At 41.7% G+C, this 15,659-nt stretch overlaps 1 protein-coding gene across 2 annotated transcripts in view; it reads left to right on the forward strand.

The window, feature by feature from the left end:
* TUSC3 (tumor suppressor candidate 3) overlaps positions 1-15,659 on the forward strand; it is a 187,421-nt gene that overhangs the window by 163,567 nt on the left and 8,195 nt on the right. For both annotated transcript variants that reach the window (XM_060246403.1, XM_060246404.1), the window contains 2 exons: positions 5,335-5,409; positions 7,234-7,324. In XM_060246403.1, the coding sequence (XP_060102386.1) occupies positions 5,335-5,409; positions 7,234-7,324 (166 nt within the window). The remainder of the gene's footprint in view (positions 1-5,334; positions 5,410-7,233; positions 7,325-15,659) is intronic.

The raw sequence follows: 15,659 nt of genomic DNA on the forward strand, positions 1-15,659 counted from the left end.
GTGCTGGAGAATGCAAGGATTAAAAAGCTAGAAAGTGGATCAATGGATCAGTGTAGTCAATTATTGAATTAAACTAATCAGTGTAGTCAATTTTTGAGTTACACTAATCAATTAAAAATGTATTGGCTAAAATAGTGCCCAAGTGTGAGTAGGCAATGGACATCCATTATGGGACAGGGCCTTGATTCAGGGGTAGAGGATATGCTTTGCTTGCAGAAGGTCTCAGGTTTAACCCCCCCCCCCCCCGCCCCCGGCGTCTCCTATTAGAGGGATTCAGTTAGAAGACAATGTGAAACACATCCCCCTGAGACTCTGGAGAACCACTGTCAGTCAGACAATACTGACCTTGATAGACAAATTGTCTGACTCAGTAGAAGACAATTTCATGTGCTCATATGTTCAGACTGTAGTATCTTTAGGCTAAATACCAAATGCTGGAAATAAGATAACTACCTGACAACCTGCAGTTGGCCTTTTCCATCTTAGAAGAGACATTTCTTCCTGTGTGACAGAGAATAATGTCTAGCTGCAACACAAGGGCATCCTCTCAAAACAAAATGTGTCCCTTTTTCCTCTGTAGTTTTTTCTCATCTGCATATGCATTAATTGATAGGCTGAAATGCATATGTTTAATTGACTTAAATATCTTCCAGTAGGTGGCAAGTTCTCTTTAACCCAATGAATTCGTGGCTCATGGAGATTCTCAGGAGTCTTTTCAAATAAGTGACAGAACATTACCTGTCCGTAAAATTTAATTTTATTTTGAAAACCTTATCACAGCTCCTAAGTTGCCCAGGTTTCCTTTTCTTAACATCCCCTGCAAAATCCTGTCAAGCAAAGTAAATAAAAATAATATGATGAACAAGGAACCCTGTCTGGTTCCTCATTCAGACTGGCAAAGATAAGTGAAGGCAACATGTCAAAGTCTCTCTTCAGGATAATAATAATAAAAAAAACTAACTAAAAAAACCTACAGCCCTGACAGCCTTCCATCTATGTTATGATCAAAGTTGTTTCAAGTGTTTCTCAAAGGTCTGAAATCTTCTTTTCTTGGTGCTACCAGTATTTTCTCCCTGTCACATCTGCATTGCCTGTCAACTGGAGAAATCCCAGAATGGCTAATCTAGAAGTGGCAGGAACTCTAGACACAGCGCCCCTGATGAGAGACAGTGGTTAGAGTGTCAAGACTACAATTTGGAAGATCCAGGTCGAAATCATCATTCTGACATGGAAGCTTACTGGCCCGCCACATGCTGTCACTCAGCAGCATGCTTGTTGTGAGGATGGAGTGGTGGAGAATAGAACAATGTAAACTGTTTTGAGACCCTATTGGGGAGGAAGGTAGGATATAAATGAAATAAACAGATAAAGGAGATTTTTGACTAAAACTTGGGAGGGGGGGGGCTTTTAAATAAGCGTACAGGACTCCAATCTAGAAAGTATCAATAGCAGGATACGTTCTAGACCAGGGGTGGCCAAACTGTGGCTTGGGAGCCACATGTGGCTCTTTCATACATATTGGGTGGCTTTTGAAGCCCTCACCACCCCAATCACCAGTTTGGGAAGGCATTTGTCTCTTGAAATAACTTCTCCAAGCCAGCTGGTGGCTGGGAGAATGCATATAATGTTAAAATTGCTTTATTTATACCTCTCCCTCCCTCCTCCCTTCCCCATCTATTTTCCTTCTCTCAAGCATCTGACCTTCACGTCTTGTGACTCTCAAGCATCTGATGTTTATTCTATGTGGCTCTTACATTGAGCAAGTTTGGCCACCCCTGTTCTAGACATAATTTTTAAGACACATTGATGGAACTCAGTAGATATGCTGCCTTTGAATAGGCTTGGAAATAGAGATCAGGATGTGGACCCATTCTCCTTCAGTGGAAGGAAGTCATCCAGGAAGTAGTTAGGTCATGCCTCTGCTTGTTCGGATGACTTCTCTTTCACAGAAGAGAAAGAACCTTCAGGTAAGTCCAATGTATCATTTAGCAGATTCAGCAGGAATCAAGTGGTACACCTTTCATTTGAATATACCCTTTTCTGTCATTCTTCTTTTTAAAAAATTGCTCTTTAGACAAAACTAGAATGTCAAAAGAAAGAGGATCAGCCTTTTCTTCTCTCTGGCATTCTAGATGTAATTTTGTTTTTGTTTTTTTTAAAGTCCACTGAATTGCTTGTGACATTTATCATTGCCCTAACTCTTATACTGTCCCAATTCCTTTTATACCTCTTGGACCAGCATTTGCATGACAAACATGAGCGTGGAACATGGTCCAAGGAGGTGAATGGTTAAGCACTCACTTTTCTTTTGTCCTTGAACAAATGCAAATCACCCCAATGGAGAAGATGCTCTTAGCTGAGCTATAAACAACTAAAACCGGATGAAAGTAGGAGTCTAGTAGTACCTGTAAGACCAACAAAGTTTTATTCAGAATGTAAGTTTTCGTTTGCATGCATACTTCATCAGACATTGGAATAGAATGAGTCTGCTATCTTCAGTGCTCTAGATCCCTCTTAGAATATATACAAGCAAGGGACTAGGGCTGCCATTCCCTAGGTGGGGGCAGGGGATCTCCCATTTTGGAGGCCCTCCCCCTGCTTCAGGGTCATCAGAAAGTTTGGGGGGAGGGAAATGTCTGCTGCTGCTGGGCACTCAAATTATACCCTTTGCAGACCAATTCCCACAGGGTATAATGGAGAAGTGATAAATGGGTTTTTGGGGCTCGGGGGGGGGGGCTGGTTTTTGAGCTAGAGACACCAAATTTTCAGCATAGCATCTAGTGCCTCTCCTCAAAACAACCTCCAAGTCTCTAATTCTATGAGCCCCAAAAGAAGGTGCCCATATCCTTCATTATTCCAAATGGAGGGAAGGCATTTAAAAGGCGCACAGTCCCTTTAAATGTGATGGCCAGAACTTCATTCAGAGTTCAATCATGCTTGTCACACCCATGCTCCTGGCTCCACCCCCAAAGTCATCTGGCTCCACACCCAAAGTCCCCAGATATTTCTTGAGTTAGACCTTGCAACCCTGAAAGGGACCCACAAAGACTTGCTAGTGGCATCTCATTTTCCTCACCCCTACTATTTTGTTTCCCTGAAAGCCCTAATAGCCTCTCCACTTTTCCTGCTTGCTTTTCTCCTTCCCGCCTACCAGCCAACTGACCTTAATCTGCCTCCTTTTCTTTCCCTAAGAAGAGTTTGGCCCAGTTATGTGGTTCCTGCCCAACTGCTGTGTTGCATAGTGCCAACCAGTTACATGATGGGGATCCTGCAAGGACTTGCAAAGAGCATTGTTCTATGTTTTATTTTTTTATTCCAAATTTTCTGAAAATCTGGGACTCCTCTCAGGTTTGTAGAAACAGCTGTCTTGTCCATCCATGGCCTCAGTCCCCAGATTTAATTACCCACAGATGGAGCCTTGTTGAGAAACAGGGCTTTTTTTGAGCAAGAACGTACAGGAATACAGTTCTGGCTGGCTTGGCATCGGGGGTGTGGCCTAATATGCAGATAAGCTCCTGCTGGTCTTTTTCTACAGAAAGCTCTGTGTGAAATAATGGTGACATTGGGGTGTGTGATCTAATATGTAAATGAGTTCCTGCTGGGCTTTTTCTACCAAAAAAAGCCCTGTTGAGAATTAAGTGCCTGTATATTGCAAACAGAAATCCTGAGTTTCTCAGTTGCTCTTTTGTCTCTATGCAGACCACAAATACTGCAGTGCAGAAGTCACATGTGCTGCATGACCACAGAATTTAGATTGAGCTTTTAGGGGTAGCAGAAGGATTCTAGTAAGTACCGCAACTATTTGTTTTAATTGTTATAGGGGCAGCTTAATGTATCTGAATTAGGAAAAAATGGAAACTTTTAAATAAGTAGGCTTTTTTCTTGAAAGATTCATTTCAAGAGCCGCTGCCAGTCTGAGAAGACAATACTGACTTTGATGGACCAAGGGTCTGATTCAGTATAAGGCAGCTTCATATGTTCATATTCCATCTTGCCTTTTATCCTTAAGAAAGTACAAAGTGCAGTCCATGGAGGTCATAAATAAACTAATAACTCGGACCTTTTATCCAGTAACTTTCTGCTCACATCCAATAACTTCCTTTATTGCTTTGTTCTTAGAAAATGAGGTCAAGTGTCATACCGTGGCTAGTTTGTCAGATCTGGATCGAGGAGACCTGGGGTTGAACCTTCACCCTGCCATGGAAGCTCTCTTAGTAACTGTGTCCCAGTTGCCGTCTTCCAGCCTAACCTAATTCACAGGGTTGTTGCGAGGGCCAACGGGAGAGAGGGAGAATGATGCTCGAGTACCTTTTGGGAAGAAAACAGGGTATAAATGAATAAAAACGATCCAGCTGTGAATGGTCAGCAATGGAGCCTGTTAATGCAGGAATGCTTGCAAGAAGGGTGATGCCTAGTAGATAATTTCAGTTTGTCACTGTGAGCACTAATGAGGCAACATTTTTTTTAAAAAGATTAGAAAATGGTTTTGTTTTTTATTTTGAGTCTAGAAATAGATGCCGCTCCCACGATACATCAATCCTGCTTGGACCGTTGTGTGCCAACTGCTTGGAACAGATGTTAATTACAGTAGTAACAGTTTCTTTTCATGGGTACATTTTCAGACATTTACGTGAATGGCTTAGGATCTTGGCAAATTAGTTAAAATTATTTTATCATTATGTGCTTGTTTGCATTTGTAAAAGCTAGCAATTAAGAATCTAAAAATGGCTCGTGACTGAAAACTCTTGACGCTACAATGATTTTATTCCATTCTTGTGGCACATTAGACAGATAGCATCCATCTTTGAAGCGCTGGCGGAGAAGCAGCATACTTTCTCCTATTGAAATGGTTTCGCATGCATCAGTTAATCAGAGAATTAATGTAATTATTTTTATGCACCATGTATCTGTCTCCTGGCGATATTCATTTTGCACCGCCAAAATTGGTACATGAGTTTTCCAGATATCTCATAGGTTTATTGAAGACTTTACGAAATTTACCTAATGTAGCAAAGCATCATTAGTGTACTTACTGAAATACTTTTTTCCCCAAAAACCTTAGCTACTCTGTTTCACTGAATTACAGAAATTTAAAAGTAGCTAAAAGTAAACAATCAGTGCAGATTCTACATAAGATTAATCTCTTTTGTATTATTTTTTCCTCCTCTCCTGACAGCTTTGCATACATTCACAATACATACATTGTGGAAAAGAAGATGTTTGACCCTTTTTCCTCCCCATTTACATAAAATCAATACTCAAAGTTTGGAGATGCACCTCTTGGCTGTGTGAGACTTCTGTATTTCTATTGTTTCCTTGACAACGACAATATAGATGCTGCTATCACCATGGGGATGGTTCTTTTGAATGAAGCTGCTACCTCCAAAGGGGATGTTGGGAAACGGAGAAGTAAGTCCTTGGAATGCAATGAGCCCAATCACTGCTGTTGTTCTCCTAATATTCGTGCATGTGATTATTATAGATTTGCATGAAAGTTTGCATATTCTGAAATATGTCTCCACTTTTTTGTCCACTGTATTTGCAAATGTATTTATTCAGATGTTGAACACATTCTCACAGATTTGAAGATATGCTGTTTTGGATTTCATATTATACAATAGTGCAGACCAGAATCCAACAAGCTAAATTTAGGTGTGCATGCCCAAGAGACTGCATACACTCGGTGCGAGGGTTGTGGTTCAGGGACAGAGCACATGCTTTGCATTCTAAAGGTCCCAGATTTAGTCCTTGGCATCTCCTGGGAAAGAATCTCAGATAGCAGGCAAGACTTTCTGTCTCTCAGAGGCACGAAAGAGGATTTGTTGGTCAGAGCAGAGAAAGCTGAACTAGATAGACCACTAGTCTGACTTCGGTAAGCCAGCTTCATTTATGTTCAATGACATTTTTAGGAGGGGGGGAGGGTTCATGTTGTTTATCAACTCCCCATGCTATGTCTTGCAAACTGTTTTGGAAGTTCTCTCTTCTGTCAAAAGCAGTTTGCAATGTATCTTCAAGAGCTGTTCCTCATGAAGGATTCATCTGCAGTCTAGCTGTGCAGTTCTATGTTTCCCGACCATATTTGTAAGTCAAAAATTACAAGTAGCAGCATTTGTTATTTATTTATTACGTCACATTTGTATCCTGCTCTTCCCAGATGTGCTCAGGGCAAGTCACGTCAAGAATAAAACAGCTAACTCAAACATAAAACCAAACAAACTAGTTGACTAATTAAAAATACAGATGGCAGCCATTTCAGAATCCTGGTCCCTAGCTGAACAATAGCAATAAATGATAGTAATCATAATCAGTCAGTACTCCCAAGTGGGCCAGCATGTGACAGGGCAGCAATATCGGTGATGTCCACCACCTCAGCTAAAGGCCTGGTGGAGCAGCTCTGTTTCACAGGCCCTGCAGAATTGCAGCCAGCACTGCAGGGCATGGATCTCTAGTGGGAGCTTGTTCCACCGGGCAGAAAAAGCCCTGACTCTAGTTGAGGCTAGGTATAAAATGAACAGGAATACCTGGCTTCATGTTTCAGTTTTGTCATGTTGTGATAGTGTCAGACTTGTGCTATGCTGTGAATGGACTACTGACGTTCCTACTGTGTGTTGTTCATCACTTATTACTCATTGGTCCATTTTCTTAAGGGTCCATTTCCTTACAATAGAGAAAGTACTTGGAGAGACATGGAGTCTTCTGTAGTTCTCCCAAAAGCCAGAAGCCTCCCCATTCCAGTTGCTTCTTGCTAGGCAACTGCAAAATGGTCTGATTGAGGTACAGTATATTCCACAGCTAGTAGACATCACACATTAGTGGCCATTTTAACGAACATCTTCTAACTCATAATGGACTGAGTCAGAAGCTTTCTGTTTTGATGCAGGAGTTTTGGTGGTGTGACTGGTAAACTTGTGGCAACATTCTCTTGAGGTGCCACCGTTTTGCCCCAAAGGGTCTGACATGCACCCAGGATTAGTCATGACATTTGTACTTCCAAATTCTCCAGCAGCAAGCGCCAAGAAATATTTGCATGTTGCCAGCTTCCATGGGTTTTAGTCATGAGAAAGACATGATCCATTTGGTTCCTTATTGTCGTGTTCGGTGGGATGAAGCAGGGAGGACACCAAGGGACAGGCTTGTACTTCAACATTCTGTTGTAAATGCTGAACATGTTAACTAATGCTGAATATAATATCCTTTCTTGAGCTTTTTGAACTTTGATTATTTCTCCTCCAGTAATATGCCTGGTGGGCCTGGGGCTGGTCGTTTTCTTCTTCAGCTTCCTGCTGTCAATATTTCGCTCCAAGTACCATGGCTATCCATACAGGTAAGCTTCAAATAACACAGCTATCCTTCCAAGTATCATCTTTTATTTTTTTGGTTTGCTTCCAGCTCTCAATTTTCTGCTCTAATATTCCTGAATCTATTAACAAATAACTTGTTCCTCTATACTGAAGGGCTTGTCTGGATGATCACCTCAAAGCACAGTGGAGAATTACTATCACTTTCTTACCCTTCTAGGGTTGCCAGGTCTGAGTCAAGAAATATCTGGGGACTTCGGGGGTGAAGCCAGGAGCAAGGGCACAACAAGCCCAATTGAACTCCAAAGGGAGTTCTGTCCATCACACTTAAAGGGGCCACATTCCTTTTAAATGCCTGCCTCCCATTTGGAACTAATGAAGGATAGGGGCATCTTCTTGTGGGGCTCATAGATTTGGATCCCCTGGTCCACTCTTTTTGAAACTTGAGGATGTTTTGAGGAAAGGCACCAGATGCTATGCTGAAAATTTAGCGTCTCTACCTCAAAAAACATCCTCCTCCCCGAGCCCCCGAAACCCATATATTAATTCTCCATTATACCCTATGGGAATCAGTCTCCATAGGGTATAATGGAGTGCCCAGCAGACATCTCCCCCACACACACTTTCTGATAACCCTGAAGTGGGGGGAGGGCTTCCAAACTGTGGATCCCCTGCCCCCCCCCCCACTAGGGATTGGCAATCTTATTAACCCTTAGTAAAATAGTTCTGCAAGCCACTATTGAAGGAAGAAATAGACAAGGCAAGGCTCCCACATGGGACTGGGAACACTATCCTTACTGCATAGAGAATACTTCTGCTGTGGGGATAGGGGGTGATACCTGTGCTTCTTGTTTCTCTTTCCCAAATTTGTTTTCCCTCAGTCTCTGTGAGATAGCATTTGGAATCCTTGGAAAGAGGGAACAACAGGGCCAAATGCAACCTTTATGACAAAGCCCAAGTCACGCCAGCAAGAGTGTCACAGATACTGGGAAGAAAATTAATGGAGGAGAGGTTGAAGCAAGACATAATCAATGGTTCCCACCAAATTCAGGTTAAGAGTTTTCTTAACCTGAATTTGTAAGGTGCTGCCGGCATGATACAGATGCATTTCTGGAACCAAGACTTTGAAATATGAAGGGTCTTCATGATGCAGTTTTGCTGCATTATCATTTGTTTTCATTCATTCCTTTGTTTGAACAGAAACTCAATCTTTTTAAATTCTGTATAAAATCAATAAACAGCATGCAGTATTATAAGTTGTGATTTTCAAAAGAACTTTGTGTATGTGTGTGTGTTTTTGGCACTATTGATTTTATTGTGTGTGTGTGTGTGTGTGTGTGTTTGGCACTACATGGGAGGGGAAGAAAACATAATTTTTGCAATGTATTTTTCCATGTCAGGCATACTGGAAAACAATATTTCTATTATACTTGCCTTCTTGGCTTATCCATAGAAAAAATGGGACATTGTTTGAATCTTCCATATGAAGATTTTGTCTCTGTATTAGCCTCTTAGATGTCCATAATGATAACAAACAAGGGTATGTCTTAGTAGTAGTATGTGCGAAAAGGATTTAAGGGTCTTATTGGCTCATACACTGAACATGAGTCAACAGTGTGATGTGGTGGCTAAAAAGGCAAATGCAATTTTGGGCTGTATCAACAGAAGTATAGTGTCCAGATCATGTGAAGTGATGGTATCACTTTACTCTGTTCTGGTAAGACCTCACCTGGGGTGTTGTGTTCAGTTTTGGGCACCACATTTTAAGAAGGATATAGACAAGCTGGAATGGGTCCAGAGGAGGGTGACGAAGATGGTGAGGGGTCTGGAGACCAAGTCCTATGAAGAAAGGTTGAAGGAGCTGGGAATGTTTAGCCTGGAGAGGAGGCAGCTGAGAGGTGATATGATCACCATCTTCAAGTACTTGAAGGGCTGTCATATAGGAAAGGAAAAAGGAAAGGTCCCCTGTGCAAGCACCAGTCGTTTCCGACTCTGGGGTGACGTTGCTTTCACAATGCTTTCATGGCAGACTTTTTACGGGGTGGTTTGCCATTCCCTTCCCCAGTCATCTATACTCCCCACCCACCCCATCCCCCAGCAAGCTGGGTGCTCATTTTACCGACCTTGGAAGGATGGAAGGCTGAGTCAACCTCGAGCTGGCTACCTGAAAACCCAGCTACCACAGGGGATCAAACTCAGGTCATAAGCAGAGCTTAGGACTGCAGTACTGCAACTTTAACACTGCGCCACAGGGATGGTGTAAAATTGTTTTCTGTGGCCCCAGAAGGCAGGACCAGAATTAAATCAAAAGAGTTTCCGACTCAACATTAGGAAGAACGTCCTGACCGTTAGAGCGATTCCTCAGTGGAACAGGCTTCCTCAGGAGGTGGTGGGCTCTCCTTCCTTGGAGGTTTTTCAACAGAGGCTATCTGACAGCAATGAAAATCCTGTGAATTTAGGGGGAGGTATTTGTGGGTTTCCTGCATTATGCAGGGGGTTGGACTAGATGACCCTGAAGGTCCCTTCCAACTCTATGATTCTTGTGGGGTTTGACTTTTTGGCAAACTCTCTATGGAGGAACTCAATGAAACATGTTTGTCTTTGGGGAAAATGAAAACTATTACAGTGGGCAGAGTTTTATAATATTTGAGATGAAGAAAAGTTTCCAGATCCCATTGAGTTTTCAGGCCCTGTCACCTATGTAGTGAAGCTCTATACACTGCAAACTACTAGAAACACTGTCTTGATTGTTCTATCAAGGCTCTAGGATCCGTCAGTAAAGACACATAGAGCTGTATTCCCAGTGGATTCCCCATTCACTCTAAAGTCTCATTTTCAGGAGGCTCACTAAAGCATCAGGTGAATTCTGTTTTGGAAGCATTATATTAATGTTGGAGTGATCAGGATTAAACTTTTGATCCAGCTGAGTTTTTAAAAACAAAAAACACTGAATATGTAATTGTATCTTGTTGCAACCTTTCACAGTACAGTGAGAAGACCAAAAAAATAGATTTTAGCACCAGAAACTTTGACAAAATCCAGATCATTTCACTGTGTCACCTTCCAGTTTGCTTCCAACCCGTCTTTGTTTGCTCCCAACTGGATGATGGCCTGCATTTTCTTAAATACCAGCAGTAACACCAGTAGTTTCAGCCCGTCCTCTCATTTGCAAATAATTAAATAAATCTGCCAACTAATTCTAGTCCAGAGAAGATTGTCAGGCATTGTTGTTCAGTCGCACAGTCGAGTCTGACTCTTTGTGACCCCATGGACAAAGTCACGCCAGGCCCTCCTGTCTTCCATCATCCTCCGAAATCTGCTCAAATTCATGTTTGTTAGTAACACTGTCCAGTCATCTCATCTTTTGCCGTTCCCTTCTTCTTTTGCCTTCTGTCTTTCCCAGCATCAGGATCTGTCATCCAGTGAGTGCTCCCTTCTCATTTGGTGGCCAAAGTATTTGAGCTTCAGCTTCAGCATCTGACCTTCCAGGGAACAGTCTGGGTTGATTTCCCTTAGGACTGACTGATTTGATCTTCTTGCAGTCCAAGGGACTCTCAAGATTCTTCTCCAGCACCACATCTCAAAATGTCAGGCATTACTAATATACTAATTAAGAAAGCCTGACATTCCCAGAAACAAAGCGAATGGGGAATCCACTGGGAAACTCATGTGTTTATATCGCACAAACCTTTTGTCTCACAGGAGGGTCTCCTGAACTCAGATCTTCAGGATCTCCTTCAAACAGTTCAAAAATTGTTTTTGGCCTAAGACCCAGAATTCTGTTTAATTATTAAGCTTTTATCATTGTTATTATGGGAACCAAATATATTCAGGATGACCAAAAGGAAGTACTTATTCACTCAATTAGTAACTAAATTGTGGAATTCACTGCCAGTGGATATAGTGATAACTTTTAAAAGGGGATTAGACAAAAGGGGATTAGAGGATAGATTCATCAATGGCTACTAGCCATGGTGACAAAAGCAAACCTCCAGAGCAGCTGGTTGGTCACTGTGTGAAAAGGATGCTAGCTGAGATGGACTGCTGTTCTGATTTTACAGGACTCCTCATAGGTCCTAACTTCACAGCAATACCCACTGGGTTTTGAAAAATATTTTTCATCTGTATACTAAGAGCTTTGTCTAACTAGTAGATTTCACAAGGGGGAGGGGACATATTTCTGTGGCAATACTTAAATCAAGGAATTTATTTCAGATTAGTACCTCTGAGGTAAAATATGTTTTTAAAAATTAATTCCTGGATTCTTCATACTGCTCTGCAAATAATTGGAATCACATAACCTAGTTTTCATTCTTCAGGCTTGCCATATAGGAGAGTCTCCGGTGGTTGCCTGCATAACACCCTTTGCACCTAAATAGATACTAGCGTTCTCAGTCAATATTTTATAACTCTTCCGGCCTAGTTTTCTGCTCTAATACCATGTCAGAATTTCTGAAAGTTACACCTCCCCCTTGGAGAGAGTTCTCTTATCCAGCTCTTCAGGGATATTAGAGCCCTTCAGTAAAGCAACACCACTAGATTCATTAGGCTTTTCATGAGAGTGGTTTTGTCTCCTGTTGTAATCTTCAGTGACTGTATGGCAGTCTTGCCTGTCTGTCTGTCTCCTGTAGATTAAATATTCTCTTCTAGGCATGCATGTAACTCTCATTAGTTTTAAAGAAAAGTATATTGTGTTCACCAACCAGTACAGAGGTACCCTGTGTTTAAAAAGGGGGAGATGAATCTCGCTTCACTATGTTTGGTGTCATTAAATGTGCAACTTTAATAACTATTATTTCAAGGAAGGAAGGAAGGTAGAGAGAGAGAGAACTTTAACTTTAAATGCCTTCTTTAAGCCAGCCAATGGGGCAGTGGGGGCTCCCAGATCCAAACAATCTGTGTGAAAGAGCCACATGTGACTCCCAAGCTGCAGTTTGGCCACCCCTGTTGTAGCCCAACAGTTAGTTTCAGCATACACCCGTGTTATTTACTGGGCAGCAGCCAGCCTGAGATTGCAGCATGGCAAGAGCAAAGGGCCTGTATAGCATCTGAATGGCAATGCCACCCATTTCTGCTTGTTCATCTTCCCTCCTTGAAAACAAGCGGACAACCAAACAAGGAAGGACCACATATCTCACTTTGCCTTTCTCTGCGCCAAGAAAGAAAGTCCTAAATATCTCTCTTAAGGGACAAGGTGAAGAGCTCCTGAAAGTGCAAGGGAAGGGAGTTCTACAGCTTGTGGATGCAGTCTTTACCTAGGGCCCCCTCCACTGCTAGCTTGGTGATAAAAAGTACTGTTAAGTCCCAGGCCAATTTAGGGCAATCCTGTAGAGTTTTCAAGACAAGAAACAAATAGAAGTAGTTTTGCTTCCCTCCTCATAGCAACCCTGGACTTCCTTGGCGGTCTCCCAGGTAAATACTAACCAGGGCTCATCTTGCTTAGCTTCCAAGATCTGATGAGACTGGGCTAGCTTTGATAACCATGTTTTTGTAATATAAATGAAAATTTGTTCACCAGCGTTGCACTTGTAGAGGACTAAGGTGTGTGCGATTTTACCACCACCACCTCTTGTCAGTGCAGACCCACCAATCTATGTGGCTATTAGTCCAACACGAGTCCTATGACCTCAGGCAATCAACTGTATCCAGGTTTGTAGCGCTGGTGGTCAGGAATGTGGCAAAGATCTATACTCCTTGTGCTGATACACCGCTGAAGCCAAACCACTGTAAGGAGTCTTTGACACATTGCAGGTTTAGTTTTCTTTGGTTTTCCACTGACTTGAGGAGAGGGGACTGCTCTACCTTGTGACCTTTCCACCCAGCTGCAGTAATGTCCCAGACCTTATTCTGAAACCTTCCCTGGTCAGTCTGTCATTACAAGGAGCCATGTTGTGATCTCCTGTTGCCTGGGGCTTCCGGGATTAGTGAAGAGGCGGGCAAAGAGCTCACAACGCAGTGGTAGTCGGAAGAGATCGCAGGACTGCTTCTCTACATGTCTCTGCCCCTTCTGTAAAAATAAGAAATTCAAGATGATTAAACAACAGTCTAGTGGAGACTTAAAGATGAACAGCATCTGCTCCTTCAAAATTTTGCCTCCTGCCACTGTTATCATTAAGGTTCTTCCATTGTATAGCCATAATTTGCTTTCTACCCTTTACATCTTTTCTATATCCTTGAAAGTTGCACAGTGCAGGTTGGTTTTCATTTTGGCTTTTTTTCCTTTTTACAAAATTTCTATAAATATTTAACTTGGAGGGAAAAGAGGAAAAAAAACATTTCCTCCATCATAAGCTTCCATGAGTCAGAGCCCAGTTCATCAGATTCAGGATGCATATGTTTAATTTTTCTGCAGTTGGCTAGGAGAGCTGGAATTCTATTCAAGATGGCACCCTGTTTGTTTGAAGATGTGCAGTGTCCTATAGCATGCTTTAGTCTTCAAGTTACATGGGACCTAAAAGTTTTGTAGAGTTTAATTGTTGTTATTTTCAGCACAGCACAATGAACTGTACATAAGTATTAGACAACAAGCTCATCCATATGACTAAATTACTCTGGGGTGAGCTTCCTGGGTGAGGCCTGACATTGATTTAACCTACTGCTGGGTGAAGTTAATTGGGTGAGGGCTGACATTGATATAACCTACTGCTAGTGAAGTTGGCTGCTGCATTAGCTCACATTGGGCAGCTCTGCCCTGTAATGTATAATAATGGGGGGGAAACATTACAAGGAGACAATAATTCTACAAAGGGTGCACTTGTTGTTACCCAGAATTAAAGCCCAAGGCATCATTTGGAGAAAGGCCTGTAACACTGTAACATGCCATAGCCCATCTGTAACATAGCCCACTGTAACATGCCATAGCCCTTCTATTTTAATTCTGAAAATACATTTCTGAAATTATTACTTTTGCTTTATGGCCTCAAACACTCCATGGTTGTCTGTGTGTGTGCCTGTGTGTTTTGCCATTTATGTTACATAAGATCTGACCTGCAGAAGAGTCCTGCAATGCTGGTTTGTCTATTTTGTCACATTTTGGTTGATCCTAAGATGTCCATTTGTGGGTTTGTTTTTTACTCTAATGGGCCAGTTTATCTGCAACCCTTTTTATAGAGAGCAATTCACGATAAAAGCTCCCCCCCCCCCAGCCATTTTAGCAATTTCTCTTGTAAGTTCACATTCAACAGATAAAGTGGTGAGGAGTTTAAACTAGTATCTCATAGGGGATGAGTGCTACCTAGAGGAAGCCATTTTTCCAGCTTCTGCCACAATCACTGGTAGTGTAGGGAAAATATTTGTAGGACTGTGTACATTTCACTGAAAATCAACCTGCATATTATTTTTTTGGTCAACTTAATTTAATAAAGTAAGTTGGGGATAATGCTCTGTTGTTGGAAGCCTTTGATTTGAGAAAAACCTATGTGCAAGGAAGACTGGGACTTCTTGAATGAGAATGCCATATAGGGAAGTAAAAATCTCTCTGTTCAGGTTTAATTGCAAAAGCATGCATTCTCTTGGGCTGGGCCACCAACGCACTCTTCAAAAAGTTGCCTTTTCTGCTCTATTGCTTCTTCTCATTGGCTCCAGTCATTTTCAAAGCAACTGGACACCCTGTGTACCTATGCCTTTCATTTTCCCATAAGCATTCCCAACCATGATCAGGAACTTTTGTTTATTGTAGACTCGGCCAGCTAGATCCTCTAGATCTACAGGCCCTGGTATAGTGTAGCCCTTTTCTATCTGTGCTTGGGTCTTGCCTAGGTCTCACCTTAATAAGAAATAACATACTTAAATCCTATACTGGAATAATGTACTAGAAAGCTTTCAGTTCAATTTCATTTTGGTCAGTGACCAAATTCAACTGACAAGAACGTTATCAGGTACACAAGTAGTCAAGTTAAGCTCCAGTTAAAATAGAAATAGAAAATTTAACAAAAATCTAGATAAAAGTACATAGTAGAATAAAATATAAAATGCATAAAATAACATCATAGATAACCATATTTAAAATTTGAGCCTGGAATCTAGAAATCAAAAACTATATCATAGACCTCATGATGAAATCTAAGTCAAGGCTCAAAGGGTCTAAGTCAAGGCTCAGGGATCAAGTGTACTAGACAGCCTAAACTCTACTATATACAGTTGGTTAAAATAGTGGATTCTAAAGGGGTATCATGGGCTGGAACATACAGAACTCAATACAGGTTGTGCCCTAAAGAGAAGATCACAGATGCTAAACAGCTTGTTTGCTATCTGTCTCCAAGCAATGGTATTCATTTCCCTATGAAACAGCAGGTATTAAAAGAGTGAGATCCAGATGTAGCATGTTTCCTGTTGTGCATCCTCTCGTCACTGCTGACCTGT

This window comes from Heteronotia binoei, chromosome 9, assembly GCF_032191835.1.
Source record: "Heteronotia binoei isolate CCM8104 ecotype False Entrance Well chromosome 9, APGP_CSIRO_Hbin_v1, whole genome shotgun sequence".
NCBI classification, from domain to species: Eukaryota; Metazoa; Chordata; class Lepidosauria; order Squamata; family Gekkonidae; genus Heteronotia; species Heteronotia binoei.